General features: G+C 39.8%; 1 protein-coding gene across 1 annotated transcript in view; it reads right to left on the bottom strand.

Annotated features, from left to right (window-relative positions):
• Positions 1-854: 854 nt before the first annotated feature.
• MED12L (mediator complex subunit 12L) overlaps positions 855-25,623 on the bottom strand; it is a 308,272-nt gene continuing 283,503 nt past the window's right edge. Inside the window, exons 37-43 of the mRNA XM_065875806.1 lie at positions 24,693-24,849; positions 21,145-21,356; positions 7,674-7,763; positions 5,781-6,013; positions 4,199-4,355; positions 1,469-1,546; positions 855-890 (exon numbers count right to left, since the gene is read on the bottom strand). Coding sequence (XP_065731878.1) covers positions 855-890; positions 1,469-1,546; positions 4,199-4,355; positions 5,781-6,013; positions 7,674-7,763; positions 21,145-21,356; positions 24,693-24,849 — 963 coding nt within the window. The remainder of the gene's footprint in view (positions 891-1,468; positions 1,547-4,198; positions 4,356-5,780; positions 6,014-7,673; positions 7,764-21,144; positions 21,357-24,692; positions 24,850-25,623) is intronic.

Here is a 25,623-nt window from a genome sequence, read left to right as displayed (position 1 = left end):
CATTAAAACGTGTCCATACTGTCTTAGAAGTCAAAACTGAATGTGCGATATATACTCGCTACACAGCAAAAATTATTAAGTATTTATGACACTATTAGGAGAGTAGAAAGGTACTAAATTCTGCTGTACGAGACATGCTTAATTCCAGTGGAGCATGGGGACAGGGTCTCCCCTCAGTTCTGCATAAGCTGATCATCTGCTTCCAATCGTAACGAAGAAGCCTGAAGGCAACTCCTACCCTAGTCCTGTAAATTTGACTTTGTGACAGAATCAAATGTTTCTTTTTTTATCCTACCCAAAATAACGATTACATTTCATGATAAGGAAGAATTTCCTTAAAAGTGAAGATCAAAATGGCCAAGGCAGAGGCTTAAAAAATATCCTCAAGGTGTCCTATTCCAGTCCTTTTTGGGCATTCTCAGCCCTTTACCACCTAACTCTACTCTATCCCTGCTAATGTACTATATAGCCCGGGCCATTCTGTTCCTTCTTTACTACAAATTGAAAAACCATCTATCTTTCAAATCCTGTCCTGGAAAGAGTCTACGTCAGTATTTTCCAAAGTGTGAGACACATGCAGTAACACAGCTCGTCTTAGGGGTGGTACTCACTCAACTCATGTTGCTGAGCTCCCTGCAGAGTCGGTATTTATTTTTACATTTATTTCCAATGCGTGACAAGTGATGTGACCACTACCACTGAGAGTAGTGATCAAATGCTTCTTTTTAGAAAACATTTATTTAAGGAAATAGGAAAAGAGGCAATTTAAGGACAAGCAGCAGGTAAGTAATAAAGAAGGGATGCGGCACTAGCAAAAGTAAAAAGTACTGAGGCTTGGACCACGTTGATTGGTGCTATGCATATAACATTTCGAAATTTGACTTACAAAGCTACAGAAGCAAATTATAAGATTACATGAAAATTTCATGAAATTATATGAAATGAATTACATGAAAATTCTTGCAGCAAATGCTAACTGGCTAGACTCGGAGTTTCTTTTACATCAGTAAAGTAATATTTTAGAAAGTACTCTCATGCTTCTTTGGGATTATAGTGAAAACTCAAAGCCAAGTTAAGATAATCTTCTAAACATATCCATACTAAGTTATCATTCTAACACTGTTTAGAATAAAACTTGGTTTCTCAATATAACTATTTAGTCCACGGAACGGAAAAGTCCGAAGAAATTTAAAGAGGAAAAATTACATAACCTGCTGAACCCCAAATATTTATTTATACCTTCTAGGAAAACAAATATACTGACTACAACAGTAGCACAACCCTACTCTGATGAAGTGCTGGGGAGAAACGGCTAGGGTACATTTAGGCTTTTTCAGTTCTTAGCAATCTCACGGGACATGAAAAATGCAATCTGCCTTTAAAGAACACCACCAAAAAAAAAAAAAAAAACAAAAGGGAAAAAGGAAGAAGAAAGCCACATGTTTGGTTTCAGAACACCAGGCCTTACCAGAGGCTGCTGAGGCTGCATGGTTTGGAGACCGAGGGTCTGACCCTGGGGCTGCGAGGACTGCTGGGGCTGCTGCATCTGGAAAGAAAGAAAAAGAATTATACGTGTGAAAACAGGAGGTGGACGTCCGTCATTCCAGTTCCCTCCCCCCATAGGCCTTTGATCTAATCAGTCTGCTCCAACAAGGATGACACACACCTGCCTCCTCCGTCTTTGTCTTCCCAAATACATCGTTCCTCCTTCAAGGGCAAGACCTAAATCTCCTCCGTGTGCTTCCAGACTACTGCAACCCCAGGGATCTCTTCTTTGCTAGTCACAGTGTTCACAGTCTAAACCACCCTACACTGTCCAGGGACATGCCTTATACTCACTGTCTTAATGCCATTTGCCCTTCCACATATTTCATCCCACCTTACGCTCTCAGGTGAGACAAGGACTGCTCGCTAGTTATCTTTTTGTTCCCTATGGTACCCAGAGGAACTCTTGAATTTAGATTTTTTTTTTTGAAAGGAAGACGTAGATGTGAGAAGTTCTGGCCTAAATTACCAGCATAAAATCATAAATTGTGTCCGTGAACGCTGGCTCAAATACACGGCTCTTGGAAAACACTTGCAAGTCACAAAAGAAACACAGACTAGACGTCCACCGGGGGGAACATCACAGAGGAGAGGAAAATATTAGGAGGTGGTTTGTCTCAGTGACCTTTAAAGTCTCCTCCACCCGAACGCTTCATCTCGAGGATGACAGCACCAGACTTCTTTTCAGCCTCTGCATTTTTCCAACTTGGTTTGCATACTGTCCCTCAAATTCTTTGTCTTCTTTAGGGCGCGGTAATCAATAGTTATTGCCAGAAGGCATTTTTCACTAAGTGACAAGGGTCATGGATCTGGAATCCTAGCTGAGGTGTGGGCAGGCCACTCCCAACATGGACCAGAAACACAGCGACTGCAACAGGAAGCCAATTCTCCATTGGGCTCTCTGTGAACCCTTTCAGGAAAAGTCACCCCAACTTTGTAATTCTTAATCTGTTCCTTTATGGAGGTAGGCAGTCACCAAAAAAGGAATAAGTATAATTCGGATGCAGAAGCAAATCATTTTTCCTTATCTCCCAGGAATGTGTTGGTAATGCAAAAATTATCAGAAGGACACACCATGTTAATTGGGATAAAAAGTACACATTAACCAATAAGGAAGGTTTTCAAAATTTATAGCTTGAAAACAATGCTAGTGTAAGAAAGGAAGTGGTAAATAAAAAAATAATGTAATAACTTTCCTTGGTGATCTGGAAATGAGAAATTTTAAAACAGAGAGAAATATAAATATCAGTCCTAAAAAATTCTGAAACATATACTTAGCACTTGGGAAAAAAATTATTTTAAGAAAATATCACTATGAGTATTTATAGTCATAATAATGGTAATATTACCAAATGGGTACTTCACTTGCATTTTCGTATTTAATTTTCACTACACATTTAAGAGGTGGGCACTATAATTAGTTCCATTTTATTCATGACAAAATTAAGGACTAGAGGGTTTTTGACCACGCTGGAGATTTTATACATGCAGTGAGTGGGACTGGCCATCTATAGGCCACACTCCCTCCCAAACCAATTACCATATGTTGTTCAACTTTGTGATACAGTTCTTTCCACGTTTTAACAGGCAAAAACTGGGATGCAATTCGTGGCACCTTGTGACTGTGAAGCCCAGTTTTGTTGAAGATTTGTGGTGGCTTTGGTCTGTCGAAGTGTTGGCACTGCCAACCAGAATTTTTTGGGTCACACTGAATTCAGACCTCAAACCCACTTGAGCTAATGGTTCAAATATTTTCTTCCCACCACCAGTGTCAAGGATGAGACATGCAAGTTCCTTTGCTGTCCTTTTCTGCATGACAGGTTTATTTCTCACTGACCTCATACAAAGAGTATGGCCCTTGGGTACCCCAGTTCTACTAGAGTTCCCATTCTCGGTGCTGCTTTCTTTTCCTTTCTTAGAAATACACAAAAGGACAGTACACCTCAAGTTGGACTGTTGATGAGATTAGAGTCCACTGTACAGACTCATCAGGCAGTTTCCAACCCAACAACACAGGATAAGCTTGCTAATAATAAAGGCAAATGGAACGGATAAACATAACAGCCTATATTCCCTAAACAAGGGAGGGAGAAGCCGGGATGTGTTAAGGGGAGGAGCCCTTTATCTAGGAGACTCAAATATTTATGACAAATAAGTGAAGGACAGCTCTCTGGATTCTACCAGAGACAGGATGAAATATCCCTTTGAAGTATCCTACCTACGTAACTCCAACTTCGCAGTCCAATCAGACTAGAGGTGTTAAACAGAAAATTTTTTGGATTACAGACCCCTCTAGAAATCTGAACAAAAAAAACTCTGGATGGCTTGACTGTTTCTAAAAAATACACATGTAAGAAATTTTGAACTCAAATTGCATGGCCTCTAGTTAAACAGTGACTGAGGAAGCTGAGGCTTACACTCTTAAGATAAAGGCATCCAGCTCCCCTCCCGAACCTTTGTGAAAGGGCAAGGATGGTCTGCAAAATGTACTCTTCTGTCCACGACCTGGCAGATGCACGGAGAAAGGAAGACCCCTGCCGAACTGGAACTAAATTACCCCAGTTAGGTCCCAGCAATTAAAGTCTGAAGCGTCTGTTATGTCTTATGACCGCTGAGGACCCCACACACATTGCACTCACTCCCAGCTCCATACCTGGAGGAGCCTCTGCTGCTGTCGCACCTGTGGCTGTCTGGGCCTCACTGGGTCCTGAGACAGGGACACCGAGGGAAGGTTTGGATGCACGGAAGTCAGCACCGCATCCAGTCCTCCACCCACCAGAGGGCTCTGCTGAAGCGACTGATGATTCAGTCTGGTCAAGAATAAAGAACTTGTTTTCAGGCCCAAGCATACTGTCAAATGTTTATAATCAGTGCCACTGGCACACTGCACACACTCACAAAGAAACCGTCATGTTCAGTAATCACTATGTACAATTCAAATGCAATAAAGACCAGTGGTTAAGGTAACCTAGATTCCCAGGGACACATGGTATCACAGGTATTCAGACAGCAAACGGCACAGGTGGGATTTAAACCCAGAACTTCGGGGCTCTGAAGTTCAAGTTCTTAGGCAATACGCTATGCTGTCACTTATTAGACAAATAATAAACACGGTGCATGTTTTCCAAATTCATGTATTTTCCCACATGTGTTACCAACGACCCTGCCAACTTTCCAAACAGTGATTACTTAGAGTTGACCTGCAATCTTTGATGGTAACACACGGGAGTCCAGCTGCTGTCCACTGTAGTGCAGCAATCTGCATGAAACTGAGTTCTCCTAGACCAACGCCATCCAACAGAACTTTCTACTGTGACCGAAATGTCTCCACCTGTGCTGTCCAATGAGATAGCCACTGGCCACCAGGACCAGCTGTATCATTTCTGGGTCTCAGTGCAAAACAAGAATGCAGGGCTCTCTGATCAAAAATCAGTAATTATTTCAAGCGGGTGACAACAGAGCATTACAATCAACCACGCGGGTCTTCTAAACACAGCGCCCTATGTGACTGCGCAGGTCACACACCTTCGAAGCTGGCCCTGCTGGCCACGTGTGGTTAATGAACACTTGAAATGTGACTGGTGTGTCAGAGAACTGAGGAGCTTCAATTTAACTTTAATTAGTCTAAATTTAAATAGCCCACGTGGCTGGTAGCTGCTATAATGGACAGTGCGGTTATACACTATATACTACATCTACAAGATCCAATTAAAGCAAAAACTGAGTAAGAGTCTTTTCATGATCTGGTTTTGCCAGCCATTCCTGAGGTGGAAAAGGTAGAATCTAAGATATGTGACAAAAGTGTTACGGGCACCGTACACAACGAGTATTGCAATCACAGGCTTTGTGGCTCCGATCAACATATTCTAGTAAGGCACTGCTAAGGATAAGTAACAATTTTTAATCTTAGATATTTATTGCCAAAAAACCTTTTTAAAAGAGGAGGAAAAAAAGGAACATTGGCGCTAACATAGTGGTATCATTGAAAAATATTACACAAATACTATGGGAGATGTGAGTCAAACAATAAGGGACTTGAAAGGAATAAACAAGATGGGGCACTGCTTCGTTTGAACCACAATCTGGATGCTGCTGAAGATGAGATGACGGTGAAAATTATATGCAAATATGCAAGCTCATAGGAACAATTCTAAAGCACCATGTCCTAGAAGCAGCACGGTAAAGGCGAGAATTTGAGTGTCCACCACTGCCATCATTACTTCCACATGCATCACCTCTGAGAGCCACTCAGGGGCTGCAGGTACGGCGACGCCTGCTGCTGAACGTAGCCACTCGGCGGCTGCTGCTGCATCTGTCTGAGTCTTTCCATTAGCGCCGGGTTGGAATGCGCAGCCGGATAGGTTCTGGAATTATAGGTAGGAGACAGGACCACGCTGCCAGCCTGCTGCTGAGGGGTCTGCTGCAAAGGCATCTGCGTTCCGTACATCGTATAGCCCTGGGGCATGGTCTGCAGGCAGGCACAAGGAAGGAAGTCAGCGTTTTGATTTGCCCCCAGCTTTCCTATCGCTAAGATATCGAGGGCAAAAACAAAGCCAGGAGGGGTCCCCTGAAATTCGCCGTTCTCAAAGACTCTTTTTCACTCAAAATGTGAGGAAGATCACTCTGGAGGCAGAGAGAAGAGCCCGAAAGTTATACAATGAGCTGTTTGCATAATGATTCACCAGAAATGTCAATTAAAGAGCAAAAGGAATCCTCACTTGGTTAAGAGATCAGTTTTAAGCTCAGTTGCTTATTTTGAGGAAAGGAAGGGCAGGTTTCTGCACAGAAACAATCAGGCAAGCCTCTCTACCTTTAGTGCGCAGATGGCATCAATGTTCAACGGATCCCAAGCATCATTAGTGTTGTTTCCAAAATTCACCAGAAGAGTTACTCATGCTCATTGTAAATTAAAATCACGGAGCACACTTTCCTTGTATGTAACTACACTTCCTCAGAGCTAATGAATTTGTCTGTAGTGACCAACCAGCTAACAAGAACAACAACAACAGAAACGATCAGTTACCTTAACCAGAGAATAAGGGTGTCATTGGTGACTATTCAATAATCTCTGGTTCTGGTTGGACTGCAGCCTGTCTCAGCACTCTACCAATAACCGTTAATATATGAGCGGCTGATTCTCCAAATCTTGACACCCAATGGAAATGAAAAGCTGCAGGTTCTGCTGCGTCACTGTCTACAATTTACAGAAGAGTGCTGATTACAGGAGAAGAGGACTGCTCTTCAGGTCCTCAAAGTACCACATTTTAAGGTAGTTGAATGGCTCTGACTTGGAAGACAGAGTGAGGGACGATGACCTTCCCGCAGGCAGCGTGCAGGGATACAGGCCGTGTGGCTCGGTGCCTGTGAAGGCCAACCTTGGCCTTCCTTTCAGCTGTGGACACAGTATGAACCGCTGGCCTAACTAGAGGCCTTGCCAACATCCCTGGCCTCCTGATTATGAGAAGGATAGAGTACAAGGATATGGAAGCAGAAATGACAAAACTATTAGAAAAAAATAGCTCAAGATTTGCATCACATTAAGGCAAGTCTATCATTTGCTGAATAACTACTGTGTATCTATCTGGTGCTTTGCTAGTGCCATAGGTTGTCTTAAATCCCCACAATGTTCATCTCTATTTTACAGAGAAGGAAACCAAGACTCAGGGTAACTCGCACAATGTTACACGGCTTGTAGGTTGTCAGGAGTTTTGTCAAGGTCTGATGCCAAGGCCAATTATCTTCTTATTCTACCAGGATTCCTCTTTGAAGCTATCTTTGGATATCATAAATTCAATCATGAATTACATCATTATACATTATAACGTAAGTACCCTGGCTGGGACTGTTCATCGTTTCAATATCTACCATCATCATTAATAGAAAGGTATGAATTGATATTTCTGATTCAAGAATTTCCTAAAATGTTTCATGCCCTTTAATCAATCCTGAGACTTGTTTAATAATCACTGGAAAAGCTTTTTTTTTTTGAAATGTCAATTATAATCTATAAGCAGAAGTGACTAAGTTCTATACCCCATGAGGGAATTGATACCCTACTTACCTAGTTCCCCCCTTCAAATAAAGAGCATTAAAAATCCCAGCAGCACCTACAAAGCAAACATGGGTACCTGTGCTTGCTGCAGACCTGGATACTGGGGGAGCTGAGGGGAGGGCCGTGCTTGAGCAGCAAAGAGAGCAGCCTGGTCCCCCGGCTGGCCCTGGAAGACAAAGCCGAGGCGGCTCTTGATCATAACAGCAAGGGCATGATCCCCCCAAAACCCCTGACACCGCACCCTATGTGAGAACAACACTTGCAGATTCCAACCCGCATTGAATACTATCTCTCCTCAATTTCCTATTAACAGTAGAGATTGCTGCACTTATTATTTCTTCCAAAGACGACTACAGATGTCCCCAATGATCACACATACATAAACACAAGCCAAAATAATCAATGGTCTGCTCATCAGAGAGGCTCTGAGTCAGCTTCCCTGTACACTCCAGGGTACAAATGTCCCTCTAGAGTAAAAGGCATGAGTCTCTAAGTGTGAAATCTGAAACCACAGAGTTGCCTCATCCTGTGCCCATAAAGTAAGAGAACACGTGGTACACGCAGATGGCATATACTACCTTCATGACTTTTTAATGATGTTTCTTCAGAGGGACCTAAAAATTGCCTATTTAGCCATGTATGCAAGGGATGAATTTGGGATCTCTTATGACTCTCAATATAATCAATTAAAATGTAATAATAAGTTAATATCAAATACAGTTCTAACCCGCTACAATGTAAAATAAAACCAATTAACATCTGTTCACCAGTCTTAATTTAATACATGTTTTGGCCTGAGGAAAAATAAATATATTCCTAAGAGCAGCTGTATGTATTTTACATTTTGGCGGCAGAACCTATTTCATGGAAGCTTGCGGTATTAATCACAGAAGGAGGCCAAGCTTCCGACCACCCCTTGGTTTTTTCAGGACTGACTAATAACAAAGAAATGGGGTTTATTCTAGGATATTTCACCACTGTTTTATATCACAGATGTCCTCGTTTTTTTTAAGTGCTAAGATACAGTTACATTAAAAACCAATTTTAATGTTCTGGGAAAGTAGTGCAGATATGTCTGGCAGGGAGAAAGGTATAAACATTTAGCTCAAGAGGGAGAACACCAACAATTATTAAGCATCTATTATGTGCCAGGGACTGGGCTTCTTGTTCTTATTCCCATTGCCTCACAGGAACTCTGCAGGGAGGGGACATCATCCCCATTTTCTTCAGGTAGGAAAAGCCAGGCTCAAAGAGCCTAGGTAGCTTAGCGAACTCACCCAGCTAGACCTGGCTAAGCCATGAGCGCTCAGGTAGGTCTGCCTCCAAAGCCTAGGGTTTCTTCCATTATGATGAGATGCCTCCATATGTGATATCAAGGATGAAAACATTTAAAATTTCATTTGGTGCTTATTCTTTAGGGACATAGAGCCTTGTAAACTCACCCCAATAAGAAACCAAAAGGAGACTCTTTATTAAGACTTGTTAATGAGATTTTGAAATGAAACGTATACATCAGACGGTGAAGCCTTTTCTCTGATCCCCACATAAAATCACTCGAGGGCATTTAAGAAACTTCGGCCTCTCCGAAGGTGGCTATCCACCCATACGTGGGCCAAACACAAATTTCTGGGAGCATCTACATGTAACAGCTTCAACAAGAATCTAACTTTCCAGCGTAGGGTACCATGAAGGTACTCTGAGCCTTTAGCCGATTAATCTAAGTGCAATTATATCCCTATTTGCTTAAGTCTAAGAAAAATAGCCCAAACTCCCTCTAGGAGAGCTCATGCCACGGGAGTGTGGCTATCTGGAGCCTACAAGTATTGCCCCAAAGTATCCAAATGGCCCTTGATCCTCCAAACACTAAGCCAGGGAGTCATTAAATCAACCAGATCTTTACATGCCGCTCCTTGACTTGGTGCTCCTCGACAGCATTGTCCAAGGTCCCTGAAACATATACCGCTGTGCCTCTTGGTGGGGATAAATATATGTATATTATCATTTTTACAGAAGAAAAGAAAAATGAATTATTTCTGTGAGTTAGAATCTTGAGATCCCTAAGTAGTCTAAAACACCCACGCCCTTTTTTGCCTTGGAGGGAAACAAGATGCCATGTGCCTGTGACAGAGGCATGCGGATACATAAAACAGATGTTTTTTAACTCTTTACTCTTCCTTTGCTTGTTGAAGAACCTTAGGAAACAAACTATGACTTATATGTGGTGGTGGATCTGAGTTACTGTGCAACACTCTTTTATTGACAAAGAACCGTTGAGATTTTGGAAATTTAAGAAATACGAATTAAAAAACATCTACATTTTTAAAAATCACAAAATTAACATTCAAGGAAAAACACTATAACTTTGAAAACAAAGCAAGAAGAAAGGGGTGAAAAATTTCAAATCAGTTTTACACTCTAAACTTCATGTACTCTTCAGTGAACCATTTTTAGTCTAAAGGTAAACTATTTATTTGTAAATAGACTATATTCCCTCCCATCGCCACTCCCCGCCCCCGCAACTTGCTACTTAAGTACAGCAGGTAAGGGTTCTAACATTCAATACCCTCCCTGAGGAAATCACAAACACCTCACGTTGGCCAGCAGCGCTCACCAAGGGCTTTTATCGTCATATTTGCCCTCAATGAAAAATACCCATCTCTTCTACCAAACGGAAATGACCTCCTCCTGCTCTCTGGTCTTCCCAGAATAATGACAGGAACAAATTATTTCAATGTGTAGAAATAGTTCAATCTGTTGAGTAAGGAATGAATGACCAAGAAGTTCTTTAGTAACTTGAAAGATTTTACAGATGCTAAACGAGGATCATAATACGGGAATAGGTAAGAAAACTAAATACAGTAAGAGTCTCAAAATGTTAGTAGTGATGGTTTTGCTGCATTCAGGAAGGGACTATATAACGTATCATCCGAACTGGGACAGGCCAGGAGAACGGGGGCAAAGTGAGACCATGCCTGGCAAACTGTGACTTACGGTCTCCTGCATCGTACATAATCTACTTATCTGTTATTTTCTGAAAACTATCTAAGCTTTATTTGACTTTTTTTTTTTTAAATCAGTTCCTAGCACTGTGTCTGGCATATAGTAAGTGCTCTATAAATATCTATTGAGGAGACCTAAGATCTAAGATTTAACTTAGTTTATCTGTTAAACAAGAGTTCCAGAGGTAAACTGAGATTTATATTTCAGGATAAATTAGTTTAGCAAGTGCTTTCCAATTGCCCCATATTTTTAAGTACCATCTTTTGTTTTGAAAACTCACTTTTTAATTTAATTTTTAGCATCTGTCATTCTAATGATTTCTCCTTTCTGCCTTCATTAATACCTGGAGAGTAGCTCAATTGCCCCTCCTGGTTTATTCTGCTTAACTGCAACAATCAGAGGCAACATTAACTTCACACTTTTGTGGTTGTAAAGGAGGCTGGTTGCTGAGGGAGTATCTGTGTCTGGCCAGGGTCCACGTTGTGCTCCGGCCCCAGCTCCCCTGGCTCAGGTACCCAACTTACATGTGCTAAGAGAGTGAGCCACAGTTAACTGGGAAATTCTGATAGCTACATGAACCCATCTCTACATTGCTACCCAGGGTAAATTCCTACATGTGGTCTCTCTCACATTTTGCTTTAGGCTTGCCTCTGGGTAAGAAACAGAAATCTATTATATTTTCTAAAATTTCCACTTCCTAAAAACTTTTTAAAAAGCTGTGCTGTTCAACACTGACTCATCTTCCTGGTCTTTATAAGAACAGTTCTCTCTCTTACTGCTTTATTTTTAATTAGACAAGAGAAGCATCTGAGCTCAAAGAGATGTAGACTCAAAACCTCCTGCATAATTTGAAATGAATACATCCAGTAAGTTAAAAAAATTTTTGATAAATCATCCTCAAAGATAATTTTCAATCTTCTGGGTCTTGTTCTCTTCATTAGTTCACTCTCTCAGTCAACTGAGAAAATGTGAGGGTCTCTTTCTAAAGGAGAATTGGTTATAGCTCCAATTAGCAGACAGTTACCATCAGCAGCGTTTCAGAATCAGGGATCTTCTCTCCACTCAATTCACTAGTAATGAGTTTTTTTCAAATTCTTATTTAGTAACTTTCCAATAGTGTTTAAGGGTTGCAAGTAGAGAGACAAGTTGTGCCTGAAAAACCACAGCCAGATTTTGTGACTCTGTTTCTGAAAATGCTGATTTAGGAATAATAATAAACGTCACCCAATAAAAACCAGTGGGTAATGTTTTATGAGTCAACTAGCAAAAAGGGTTTTGCTTGTGACGACTGGTTTGGAAGGTACTGGGTAATGGTGCCCAAGGTTAAACAACAAATGGCGTGAACCCCAAGTTTTGGTCGTCACATTATACCGGTGTATTTTGATTGCAGACAATGGATACACAGAAAATTCTATAATTCAAAGAGGTCCTGTTGACCAGTTATGCTTCATTCTTTTATAAAGCTTTCCATCAAATATAACTTGGTTGGCAATCGATTAACAGTAACATTAACTGCTGGAACAACCTGATGCATTTTGAAATAAACACACCTCATACAATAATGAACCTTTACAATCTATTCTGTTAACACGCCCATAAAGGAGGACTATAACGCATTGATTGGTTGAGTATACATACACATTCATTAAATTCCTGATATTGGAGAATATTAAAGAAAAATAAGAATGGTGAAAAGGACAGCAAAGATATATATACACATTTCCATTTATTTGAATGACTATATAGATCATATAACCTTTTGACTTTAAACACCTGATGAACAAAATATTGTGTCTATTTTTTTAAAAAGTAAAATCAATGGCAGATGCAAATTGTATTCTGTTCAAATTACATTATCATCTGAACAATAAATGCCCTACAGCAAACATAAGCTACCTGAAAGATATTTTTAAATCTGATCGTTTAATTCAAGTTTTTTTAAAAACAAAAACCTCGCCTGCTCTCTGTACAAGTGTCAAGAAAAATTGATAGAAAAATTGATTGCTTTCAGAAAAGTCTCCAAACTTTCCTTTGTTGAAAGAACTATTAAAGAAATTGCCTATATGGCAGTATTTCATAATTGAGATATTTTCAAAGCTTGTATATGCCATTAAGGATATTTTCACCAATGTATAGAAAATGTTACCCATTAAATTGGCAGTGAAACGAGTTGACTTACATTCACATCTGAGATGTGTGCTCTTTTTTATTCTAATGCTTCTTGGGGTTATGTTGTGGGTTGGCTAGCTGATACAGAAACCTATAAGTAATTTAATGCAAAACATGCATTCTTCGCTAGCCCAGGCAAAGCAGTAGAGATGAAGTCTTATGACATGCATGCACAAGACCTATGCTCAAAAAAAAACACCTTCTCCATAACCGGAAAGAAAACAGAGATGATGCGTTCTGCTGAGAATTTAGGAAGAACCAGTGAGTGGGATGTGATGAGAAGGCCATGTTTCATAACCACAGTTTTCATTATCTTGCATCGGCCTGTGAGTCAGCATGCCATGCGTTCCTCTACTAATGAGGTGAGTTATCGCGGAGAGAAGCGAGAGCTCGGGAACAGATGGGTTCAACACTGGGACTGAGATGAAGGTACACGAACTGGCCTATGTTCCCAAGCCCAGGCCATGAACGTCCACTGGTTTCGATACCACACACGTATATGATGAAAATCATGAGGCAATCAAAGGGGACAACTTTCAGAAATAAATTCCGTTAAAGTGAACATGGTCAATGCATTCATGATTCTGTGTTACAGTCTCAAACAGAAACCGGGTAACAGTGAAATGAAGACTATAATAATTACCAGCTAGAGGGGAATAACCTGCTTCTCATTCTGATGTTCAAAGAATAATGCTATAAAAGTTTACTTAAAGAAAAAAAAAAAAAAAAAAAAAAAGAAAGTAAAAGGAATGACAGACAGCAGGGGTGTTACCATTATGTTGTCAAAGTCTTCCAGAAGGGAGACAGCAGAGTTACAGAAGTCCTACAGAAAGGGGACAGCAAGAAAACGGCAGACAATACAGATAAGATTGTTTAGCCTAATGATGTGGGTAGCCAAAATACATAAGAATTAGTTCATTTTAAAACAACGTTTCAGGGAGTCAAGACTTAAAAAACCCAGGCCCTGAGAGTTCATATTAATTTATATGCCAAACAATATCACCATGGGCTGGGACACAGATAAATAATACGGCAATAGTCATATAATGGAATAGCACATCCTGGAGGTTGAACAGGGACATACAAGAAGTAGGGGAGCTATCAGACCCAGATGACTTCCCGAAACTAAGGGATGCTGGCACCTCGGTGTAAGCAAAAGAGCGCCCAAGTCCTTCCCAGCCCAGAGCCGGGGGAGAAGCGCTCAGGACATCTGGGTCACACGAAACACACAAGACATTAAGTGAACAAGTCATATATTATTGGAGGATGTCATTAGATAGCTCCATCCCCAGTAAATGCAAATGAAAACAGAGCATCAGTTTAACCACACATTCAATCAAGCAACATAGACAACAAATATTCATAGTGCCACTGGTGTTTACACGCTAACAGGGAGTCTAATTTAGAAAAAGGGAACTATATGCTGGGGAAAAATATTCCTGTTTCTCAGGTCAATGATCCCCTTGCTTAATCATCTTTATGAATGAATTCTAAGTGACACTTAGTCTGAGACATTAAAATTTTTCTGTTCACTGAATTTCAGAAATAGAGATGAGGCAAAAAAATTCATAACCCTAATGGAAAAAAATAAAAGTATTTTACTATACTAAGAACGAGAAATCATAGGAGGAATTTCCCAAGCAAATAATATCTGTTCTCAACATTTTAGGGGTAGGTACATAATTCATTGCATCTATTCACTTGTCTTTATATCCAACTACCACCTTTGTATTAGTGGTTCACTCTCTCAGCCCTCTACCCCTATCTTCTCCCCGTTCATAAACATCAAGCTGTGTACACTATCTACGAGATCACGATAGTTGCACAAACATAATGTCAGCAAACGACATGGGTGCCTTCCTTATCATTCAAGTAAACAGCGAAATACCAGCTATTAAGTAATAAGCAGAGCATCTACTTTCCTGGACATGGTTTCCACCCAAGGAACAAAATGACAGGGTTTAGGACATATTTACTAGCTCAGTGCTTTTTGTCCTCCTAAGTTCATTTTGTCACTGAGATGTACGAAAATTGTACTTCTCTGAGTCAATGCATTAAAGATTCTTGTCAAAACTCAAGATTTGTTTCAACAAGTCTCTTTTGTACACCTTTACCAACTAAGAACCAAATTAGTTTGAAAATATGCTCAAATTATAGAATCAGGAAAATTACAGAAGGGAAAACTTAAATTGCTGGTAAAGTTATAAAACATGCCTAAACTCACAGGTAATAAGAAAATGCAAGTTAAAATGATGTAACGCAACACGATTTCGCCTGCTCTGAATGAGGAAATTAAGGTCTGACAATATCAAGGGTTAGTGGAGGATGTGAAGGAAAGAAAACGCTCTTCTATAACCGACGGGAATCGCCACCACTCTGGAAATTAAATCCGCATTTCCACTTCCACGTACGTACCCTACAGCTCGGCACGTGCAGAAGACACGGACAAAAATGTCTACCGTAGCACGGTTAACAGTAACAAACAATTGGAAATAACTGAAATGATCATCAACAGAATGGATAAATGTTAATACTGATAATGGAAGAGTATCCAACCAGGACAAGCAAATACATAAAACCAAGTATAACAAAGTAGATATAATTGAAAATTAGTCAAGACAAAAAAGTTACAAAACAGTACAAAAATACCTGTGTGAGACTATCATAATGTAAAGTCTCAAATCTGAAAGTAATACTATATAATGTTTATGTCCATGGATGCAAAAATATGTAGTAAAAATATAAAAGACATTCGTAAAAAAGAAAAACATGGAATTCATGATAGTGATTACCTCTTTTTCTTTATGAGACAAGGGGCCTCATCCACATCTGTAAAGTTTTATGTAATAAAAGAATGATCTAGAGCAAATGTGGCCGAACATTATTATTTAATAAAGCTAGGTGGTAAGTACATTAGTGTTTGCTGTATTATTGTCTATTCTTGTACGTTTGAAAAACACTGCTGAAGAGTGAGTAGGAGGGAAAGAGCAAAAGGAAGGAAACAGATATTCCAAGGTGATACCATATCCAGAAGGTAGATCAATTACCAGACCAAAAAGGATGGCTGCTCAACTTAAATGAGCTTCATCAATCCAAGAGGCATGCTTTCAGGATGTTACAGAGACACTTTCGCCAAGGAGCTGACAACTCTGGAAGGCTCTGACTCAGTCAGTGTTCTTTCATTAAGTTACTTAATTCCTTTATTTGGATACACAGTGACGGCACCTGCCCCATGGTTAGATAACCAAGTGTTCTCACCAGTAACCACCAGCTATAACTGAGCACATCATTTCTGTCTGTCAGAAATCTTCCTCTTTAATATAATGAAAATCCTTATGATTCATTATCTGTAGCCAACAATCAATTGCTTTCTTCCAAATGTGCCTCAATCAAATTAAGCTAAACCTATCTTTTATCTTTCACTGGTCTCTCAAAATAAACTGTCTAGCACTGATTATTACAAAGAACACAAGATGATTTTGTGCATTGAAAGGGAGAAATCAGGATAAAGTGATATCATAAATCAAGGCACAAAATTAAGTTCTCTTCCTGTATCAAAACTTAAGATTCCCTTCAAAAGCCCCTTCTCTAGAATACTGATAAGGTGGGGGGGGGGGGCAGGGGAGGGGAAGAAATTACCCTGTGTCAGAAGAAAAATATTAGATACAAGAAGAAGGTGACTGAAAAACAATTTAAGCAGCATTTGGCATTATTATAACCAGCATTCTCTATTTTATGATAGTTCTCATGGGATATGTGGAAAACAAAATATTACAGTGATATTTTTAACAGTGAAACTGGAATCAGTTCCTCTAAAGTTTGTATCACAGAATTTAGATGGTAAAAACATACTGCTCTAAGAAACCAAAATGGCTATTAGGAAAACTAAACAATATTCAACATTCCTTTTTCTTGGTCTCTTCTACTGGTGGCCACTGAACACCAATCATATTAGGGACAATTAATGTAATTATACAAGTAAAGCACATACTATAAGCCAGCCACTGTTCTAAGGGCTGTTACAGACGTTAAATCATTAATTTCACAAGAACCCTGTGGAGTAAATGTTGCATTAGCTCCATTTTATAGATGAGCCTCTGAGGCACAGAAAGGTGACAAAACCACTATACTGCGTCCCATTTAAATAAGGGACACTGAGTAAGGAATGGAGGGGGAGAGAATTTCTACTTCCTTGGATGAAGACTACAACTGAGAAAAATGACAACAAGTTCCCTCACCTAACATCTTTGTGCATGTTAATATGCACTAAAGCTGTAAGAAAATACACCCGATTATAATAACAGTCACTACATCAAATACTTTGGTTAACAATACCTAACAATATCCATGCTATTTAGCACCTGTTTTCTAGACACTATTGATACATTCCTAAGGAAATCTAAGATGGTTCATAACAGAAAATTTCATGACCAACTGAAGCTGATATTCAGTCTGCAGCAGAATCAGAATTATTCTATAATGGTTCTCTAGTTTTCATTGTGCACCATCTAAGGCTAGATCTTCCCACACACATCAACTCTGTCCATTACATGTAAAGAGGCTAAGGGGACTCTGCAAGGTCTGAGATGTATCCAGAATTCAGGAATTTGTGCCCTCTCGGCCCCATCTAGGTTTTCCAAACAAACATAGCAGGGGTTGCTGTTGGGAGAAGTTTCTGGGAGCACTCAGAGGAAGAGGTACGAGATGAGTCTGTGGATAAAAATCAGGTTGCTAAGGATCAAGGCTACTAAGAAACTCCAGGGTTCTGGAAATAGCTGCTCAAAACATGAATTCATTCAATAAACATCGCATAGAGTTCTATCCTCTGCTCAGTAGGTGGAAAGATGATACAAAGTATTATAAGACCCAATGCCTGACCTAAGAAGAGGGGGCCAGCCGGGGGTCACTGTACAACCAGCCTGAGAAGCTAGAGTCACATCCAAGGCTTGGAGCAACTGGTCAGTCTTTAAAAGCCGCTGCTACAATTCCAAGATAAGTTTTGAAGGTTAAGTAATTTGAAATTCTCCAACATGTTTGTTACATTTAAGAAAATGGATTCTGTAATTAGAAAATTTGTAGGATAAGGAGGAAAATGATACCTATTTCATCTTCTCTATAAGAAGCCAAAAACTGAAAGAAAAAAACCCCCCACAAGTTTGTATGTAGCTAGAGAGAATCACATTCTGTGTGTGCGTTTAACCCGAGAAGATGCTATTGCCAAAATCTGAATCAACATTTCTTACTATGAAGGACATGGGTCAGTGCTTACTAGAAAAACAACGAATTGCATCCAGAATCACATATGAAAACATTGTATCAATATCCCTTATATTCCATATAATTCTGCCTTTATTCTAGATTTTTAAAGATTACCACGAGGAGAATTTTTTTGTGCCACGATACCATATTTAGCTAGATTCTAGGTATACTAATCCATGATCTACTGGGAGAGAGGAAAGGGGCTAACATTTCCCTCAGAACCTCCTCGGTGCAGGCACTCTAGCAGATGCTACATACAAGTCTCATCTACTCTATGGAGGACCACTCCATCCTGTGACTGCAGAAATGTGACTGCATTTCTCTTCCTTTACAGAATTCTATTCTCCTCAATTATCCAACACTTCAAGAATGGTGAGGGAGAAAAAAACATGTCTGCTTCTGAAAGCCCTTCAGAAACTCTAAAGCAAGTTTCAACAGTTAAAGAAAGAATATGGGGGAGAAGGAGAGGTGACTATTATACAGGCACACCTTGGAGATACTGCGGATTTGGTTCTAGACCACCGCAATAAAGCGAATGCCTCGATAAAGAGAGTCACTTGAAGTTTTTGGTTTCCCAGTGCTTATAAAGGCTATGTTTAAATTATACTGTAGTCTAGTAAGTGTGCAATAGTATTATGTCTTTTAAAAAGTACATTTTAATTAAAAAAAAAACTTCATTGCTAAAAAATGCTAACCATCATCTGATCCTCCAGTGAGTCATAGTAATAACATCAAAGATCACTGATCACAGATCACCATAACAAATATAATAATAAAAAAGTCTGAAATATTGCAAGTACTACCAAAATGTAACACAGAGACACAAAGTCAGCAAATACTGTTGGAAAAACAGTGCCGAGACTTGCTCAATGCAGGGTTACCACAACCCTTCAATTTGTGAGAAGTGTAATATCTGTGAAGTGCCACAGAGCAAAAGCACAGTAAAACAAGGTATGCCAGTACAATCACTGTTACGAAGTTGAGCTTTTATTACTTGAAGAAAGAACTCCTGACTTCTCAAAAGGAAAAAAAAAAAAAAAAAGCAAGATAAAAGGAAAGAAAAGAAAAATCCAACATGTGACAGAGTTGCTACAAAAGAATCAGTTAAAAAAAAGAACGCATTATCAGTTAATCCCTATTGGTACCAGCAGTACAACCCTAGATGGTATGAAAGAATAGAGTCAGGTATTTTTGAGTGTTGTGAGTAATGGGGTCCCACAGTGACGTTTTAGGTCGTAAGTCTACCTTCTCCAAACATGCAAGGATATTTCTGAATACGTGAAGATTACTCTATTGAATCCCCTTTAAAAAAAAATTTTTTTTTTTTTGCTTTAGGGGAAATAGCTTGTCATGGCTTGTGTCAGGAAGTGAACTTCTGAGGACAGGTGTTTCACCTATAAATGACACAGTGAGCTCCTGCCCAATTAGAGACATTCAAAACTGAATCCAGCAGTCATAGATTGAAAGTGGGCTATTAATAAGTCAAATTCTACCTTGTGATAAAAAGGTAGATAGGAAAAAATAAACATTTCTCATTGGAAGGTAAATTTTACTTAGGCTTAAATTACTTTAAAAGGGAACTGAATTCATTCTAGTAGAAGAATTATTCGACTTCCAGTAAATTTTTCTTGATAAGGATTTGAAACAGTGATGTAACTTATTTTCATTCATCCCCAAGAAGAGCTAAAATCCCACTGAGGTTTTAAATGACTCCACACATGCTGCTTATTTAGAGAAAAATCAAGGCTTCTTAAGGATTTTAATCAAATCTTCATCACTTCTGTGTAAGAAGTAACTTAGGCTCGTGTTTCCCGACACCCAGGGAGTTTGAGTGATCAAAAATCTCTGAGAGCTCAGGGGGAGACAAGCATGTAGTGACTGTTGTTTGTATTCTCATGTGGTTCAAACTAGATTCCTCTCTCCTGTCCTTCTTATAACACAGGTTAGAAAAAAATAATAAATTAAAAAAAGGAAAAGAACCATTTTTAAGACTGCATAACTAGCCCTACCACTCCCATCCCCAAAATCACTAAGTGGACTTCATGCAGAAGTGCCACAAGTTGTACAATGGAGATACGTCTAGAAAGTTACTCAAAATACAAAGAATATTTTTAAAAGCGTTAGAGTTCCTTGCTAATTTGAAAATCTGTGGTTGTTCTTAGAGCAGGATACACTTGTAGACTGGCTACTTCCTTTGAGGATCATAAAGAAGTACCTCCCTCAAGGGTTGCTGTGAGATCTAAGACAATCAATACATTAAAGTTCTCAGAAGCGTTTTGGCAAAAAGTAAGTGCTCTCATCGTGTTAGCGGCTATCGTCAGCATCACCCTAGTGCAACTGTTCTAAGAAAAACTGGAAAACACAAAAAGTGTACAGAAACTGGAAGAAAAAGTCACATTCTCACCTCTCTCTTTTTACTTTAACATATTTGTACAGATGGGTGGGTTATTTATGAGTCTATACTAAGTTTCGTGTGACTTCCACCAATGTTAAACAATCACTATCATTTTAAAATTTATAGAAAATGGGGTTATAGGGCATAAAAATAGAAATAATATAAATCAAGAGTTAACAATATCCACATACTGACTGTCCCTTGTAGTGTATGTATTCTTTGCCTACTGTAGATCTTGTGAAGTATATGCTAAAAACAGAGTCTGTGCAGTACAGGGCACTGTAGGAGAAAACCCAGGAAACATCAGGGCTTCAGAGCTACAACCTCAAAGTAGTACATCAAATAATAACACGTGAAAGTAGAGCTAAAAGGAGTACGGAATATGGTGATAACTATCATGGGGAATGAGTGCTCAGAGAAGGTCACTTCAAGGATAAAAGTCCTGCAGCTTCCAAGTGACTAGAGAATCATCAGCTCTTCTTTTTGTTTTGAGGCATACTTTGAATGACCCTAAGACATTTCAAGTTCTTATTCGATCCACGATAATAGTAAAATACAAGGGGGGAGAAGCGTGTATCAACCTGTACGAGAGAGATCCACGTGCACTCGCTCGCACAGGTCAACAGGCGTGCACGTGCACCAAGGATCTGTCACGTCCCCACTCTCATCCCGAGCTAGAGGAGCTAGTGAAACGTGGAGGAGGACACTGCTGATCGGGACAAACCTGTTGGAAAGGTCGCGTCTGGGCTTGCCTGAGGAGCCGCTGCTGCTGCTGCTGCTGCAGAAGCTTCATCTGTATCAACTGCTGCTGCGACGTGATGGCGTGAAGGGAGGGCGGCTGCATCACGGCCCCCGAGCGCCGCTGCAGCATGTTGGACAGAGCTTGCTTGGTATTGGTGGGGACAAAGGAGCCCGCGGGGTCCAACCTGGAGCCACCTACAAAAGCAACCGGAAGGAAGGGCTTTCTGCGCATGTTAACGCGATAGGTCTTCCTTACTTTATTAAAACACGGAAGTCTCACCCCCTGAGCCTCACCTGAGGAGCTTAGTGGGAAGTAGGGCACTGCCCCACCCTCTACAAATATCAAAGATCCCTAAGAGTTGCATAAATTCCAAACGATGGGGAGGGGGACGTCTAGTGAATGATAATATTTGAATGACTTCACAGAGGGCCCACTTTGGTTGGTAAAGTGAAACGCCCGGAGAGGCAGAGTAACTGGCACAAGTTCAGAATCATGTGGGTTTTAAATTATGCGAGGCGCCCCGGGGACACGTGACTTGCACAAAATGTATTGCCTTCGTGGGGTATTCTATCAAGTGTGCTAAGCCAGGCATAGAGACCCTTTTGTAATTTTAAACCCTTTTGAAGTTCATGGTATTTAAGCTTCTTTACCACAGCAAAATAAAAATGCCTGTTTTTCAGTAGAGAAGCATGACGAAACTTTAAAAACCTGAAATGCTCGGAAGCTTCAAATACCGTGATTCTAAAGACAAAACACATCTTTTTTGAAGGGTGGAAGTCAAATAAACAAGAAACATTAATTATAGCTTAAAAAAAACAAATGAAAACCTTAACATATCTGCATATATAATATGCCAAATACCTTTAAGAGGAAAAAAAATTTTCAACATTTACTGGCTTCAGGTAGGTGCCAATCCTTCACTCACCAGATAGTTTATATTCTTGAATGTATGTGAATAAGAAAACTTCTATATAAATACCTTACAAATGTTATATTTTTCCTTTAAACCAACTTGTATGATGGAAACAAACATTTCAACACTGATCACTGGGAAAACCCACATTCTTTTTAAGACTCAGCGTCACAATCAGCAATATGATTTATGACGTCATTCAGCAGCATTTGAAGAACATTTGGAAAAAAAGTGGGAGGTCAATTTGAGTAACATGACGAAAGGTAACTTGTTGAAGCAAGAATTGGAAATATACTAATACAACTTTATTGACTCATTTTATAAGTAAGAGACATTTTTTAAAGATTAGACTATGACCTACTTCTAATTTCCCTCACTTTTCTATAATCTTATACCTCTGAGTCAGCTCAAGAAATAAGATATAATAAATACACTGAAGCCCTCTGTATAGTCTTACCGAATTAATTTTCTCCCCATCTCTCACCAAATGCTCTTTATTATTCACATGCATTTCCTTATAACTTTACCATCCTGGAGTGTATACATGAGAGAGATTGCTAAAGATGTATATGTGTATATGTGTGTGTGTGTGTGTGTGTGTGTGTGTGTGTGTGTGTGTTGGAGGGGAGGGCACTGTTTTGCATTTTTAAGAATGTATGAATGCAAGCAGACGATACATACTCTTCCTCAACTCCATAGAATTTAAAACTTTATGAAAATCTATTAATTCACACACGTAAAATCCTCATAATTAACTGTCTTCTTCAATTCTTTTTCTTACATGTCATGATACCTAAGACTTACCTAATACCTAAAGTTCCTCAACTTATAAACACCTTTTACAGTATTCTAGGGGGAAAAGGGTAATGTGCCTTTTAAAATACTTAGCCTTCAATTTATAGACAGTCTTTGTGTTTGATTTCAATATCTAAAAAGTTTAAAAAGCTTAAATTCACAAGGACTTTGGAATTAAAGAGAAAGTCAAAAGAGAGGATGAGCCCTTATTATTTTCCACATTTACCACTGCCTAGTCTGTTCTTTCTTTTGTCGTCTACATTCTATTCACCCAATAACCTATTTTTAAGACCCCACTACAAGCCAGACAGTGCTCTAAGTTCTGGGCATACTATAGTGAGCCATGAGAAAAAAATACCTGCCCTCACGGAGCTTACATTCTGGAGAAGGCAGATAATAAACCAGGAAGTAAGTAAAATATAGATAGAGTCTATAAACAAGTGCCGATGCTAGAAAGAAACTGAAGGAAGAGGAGGGGAACAGAGGGGCCAGGGAAAGGGTGTGATTTACAGTTTAAAACAGGGTGGTCAGTGCAGGCCTCAACCCAAAGGAAGCAGGCAGTGAGCATGCAGATATCTGAGGGAGCCCACTCCAGGCAGGGGCCGGCATGTGCAAAAGCCCTGAGGTAGGATACGTTAAGATCACTTACCGAACCTGTCTGTTGTGTCAGGCTATCTTCTAAATGCTATATTTTTAAAAACTCACTTTAAATTATATATGTGTGTTCGTCTGTGTATGTAATATAAAACTTATTTCATCCTCCAAAGAAAGAATGAGCGTTTTCATCCATTTTGCTTACTGCCAATACCCTAACAACTAAAACTGTATCTGGCACACGATGAATGAAGCTCAGTACATTTTGCTGAATGGATAACTGAATCACCCACACTAGGAGGGCATACGTTAGCACATCCACTTTACAGATGATCAGTCAGACTGAGGCACAGAGAAGCTAAGACATGGTGGAGGTGATACAGTAAGAGGGTGGTAGAGCCAGAATTGAAGCAGAACTGTAACTCCCAGACCAGCTCTCTTGACCACAGATGCAGAGGACAAAATATGGACTCTCCCCTACTGGAAGCCAAGAATCAAAATGTCATACTCCAATTACAATAAAAATCACAATATAATACAGAACACAATAAGGAAAAATGATTATTTGTTAGGATGTCACATCCTAACAAAATGCAGGTTGAGATCTCAAAATAAACTGTTTCGCAGAAACAGGCAAACTTTCATTTAGAAAGAAAAAATTAAATTCATTTCTAATTAAGAGACTTCTTTATTCATAAAAATCTTTATTCTAGATATAAAATCTACTTGGGCTTGAATCAAAGCAATACTAACACTTACTGTGAATATGGCAGGATTTCTTACTGATAGCTATTTGCTGCACCAAACTTCTGAGATCCTTGGTGGTGTAAACAATTTAAAAGTTATCACATGAGGAGACAATAAAAGACACTATAATAGTGTCTAATAATTCAAAATGCTGGTAAGAATTATATCTGATAAAAGCACACGCAAATTTCACAACACAAAACTTTATCAACTTTTTATCTTATAGCTGAGATGTGCATCAGTGGCTAATCTCCTGCTGACATTGGATGAAAATTTCAAAAGCGACACATGAACTAGTCACCGAAACTGAAATTTTAGAAGAAGGAGAAAACACCTTGAGTGGAGGGAATTACAGACATGTCCACTGAGCGCTCACTTCTGGAAATGTGCAAGTTGTGTGGAGGTTTCAGTTTAAAAGCAAAGAGAACCCCAAGCTATTTCTCACCTCGGAGTCCCCTGACTACGCTCCGTCTTCACATACCTGGAGTGAGAGCCTGGCTCTGAAGGAAAAGGCCGGGCTGCTGGGGCTGACCCACGAGGTTGTAGCCCCACAAGGTGGACTGTGGGTGATGCATCATCTGGGAGGAGACGGGTGAGTAGTTGGGAGGCACTCGGTACATGTTGCTCTGTGGATACTCCTTCAACACAGGGTTAAAGAAAAAAAGTTACTTAACTCCACACGCCACAAAGGTAATTAACGCAAATTCCTCCTATCACATTATTTGAGAGAGCTCCTATCCCAGCAGTCAGCATATTCTCTGCAAAACACTCATTTAAATTAAAACTCTTCCTTGACTTAAAATGTACATGGCTACCGTAGGGGAAGTTGAAAAAGGATCTCTTCTGCACTCTGTGTTTAAAATACTAAAAGCACATTTAGAACACCAGTATTGACCATCACCCACAGCCGAGAAAGTGTCTTTAGTGGCTGAATCTCCCGCTCACCGCATCTTACAAGGCTTTCCTGATACCTTGTACCTGGATGAGAATTAGCCAGAAAGGCCCACAGTACTTCAGAACCAGTCTCCAGCCTAGACAGTGTCTTAGTTCCAACTTTCAGTACAGCACTCTCAAGAAGTAGATTCCCCTTCCGCCCCTCACCACACTTCTTGCCCAGGGCTTTCTCTTCCTTGGAGCAACTGCAAAGCCTCTAAGGATCACACCTGAATGCCTCAATTCCTCCTTCTCTAGCCCTGAAGGATGAAAGGAAAAATAAAAGCTCAGTTCCCTGCAATACACCCGATTGAAAAGAGGCAGCTTCAGGAAAAGTATGGGAGAAAGGGACATGACCAGGATGCACCTGGGGAATGAGATGAGTCTGAGGTCTTTTAAAGCATCTGAAAAGAACAGAAGTGCATCCATGTGGATAGACAGGCTAGGAGACCCAGACTCCGGGGAGTGGCAGTCTGAAC

The sequence above is a fragment of the Phocoena phocoena genome, chromosome 4 (genome assembly GCF_963924675.1).
Source record: "Phocoena phocoena chromosome 4, mPhoPho1.1, whole genome shotgun sequence".
NCBI lineage: Eukaryota > Metazoa > Chordata > Mammalia > Artiodactyla > Phocoenidae > Phocoena > Phocoena phocoena.
This window is presented reverse-complemented; position numbering and strand designations above follow the sequence as displayed.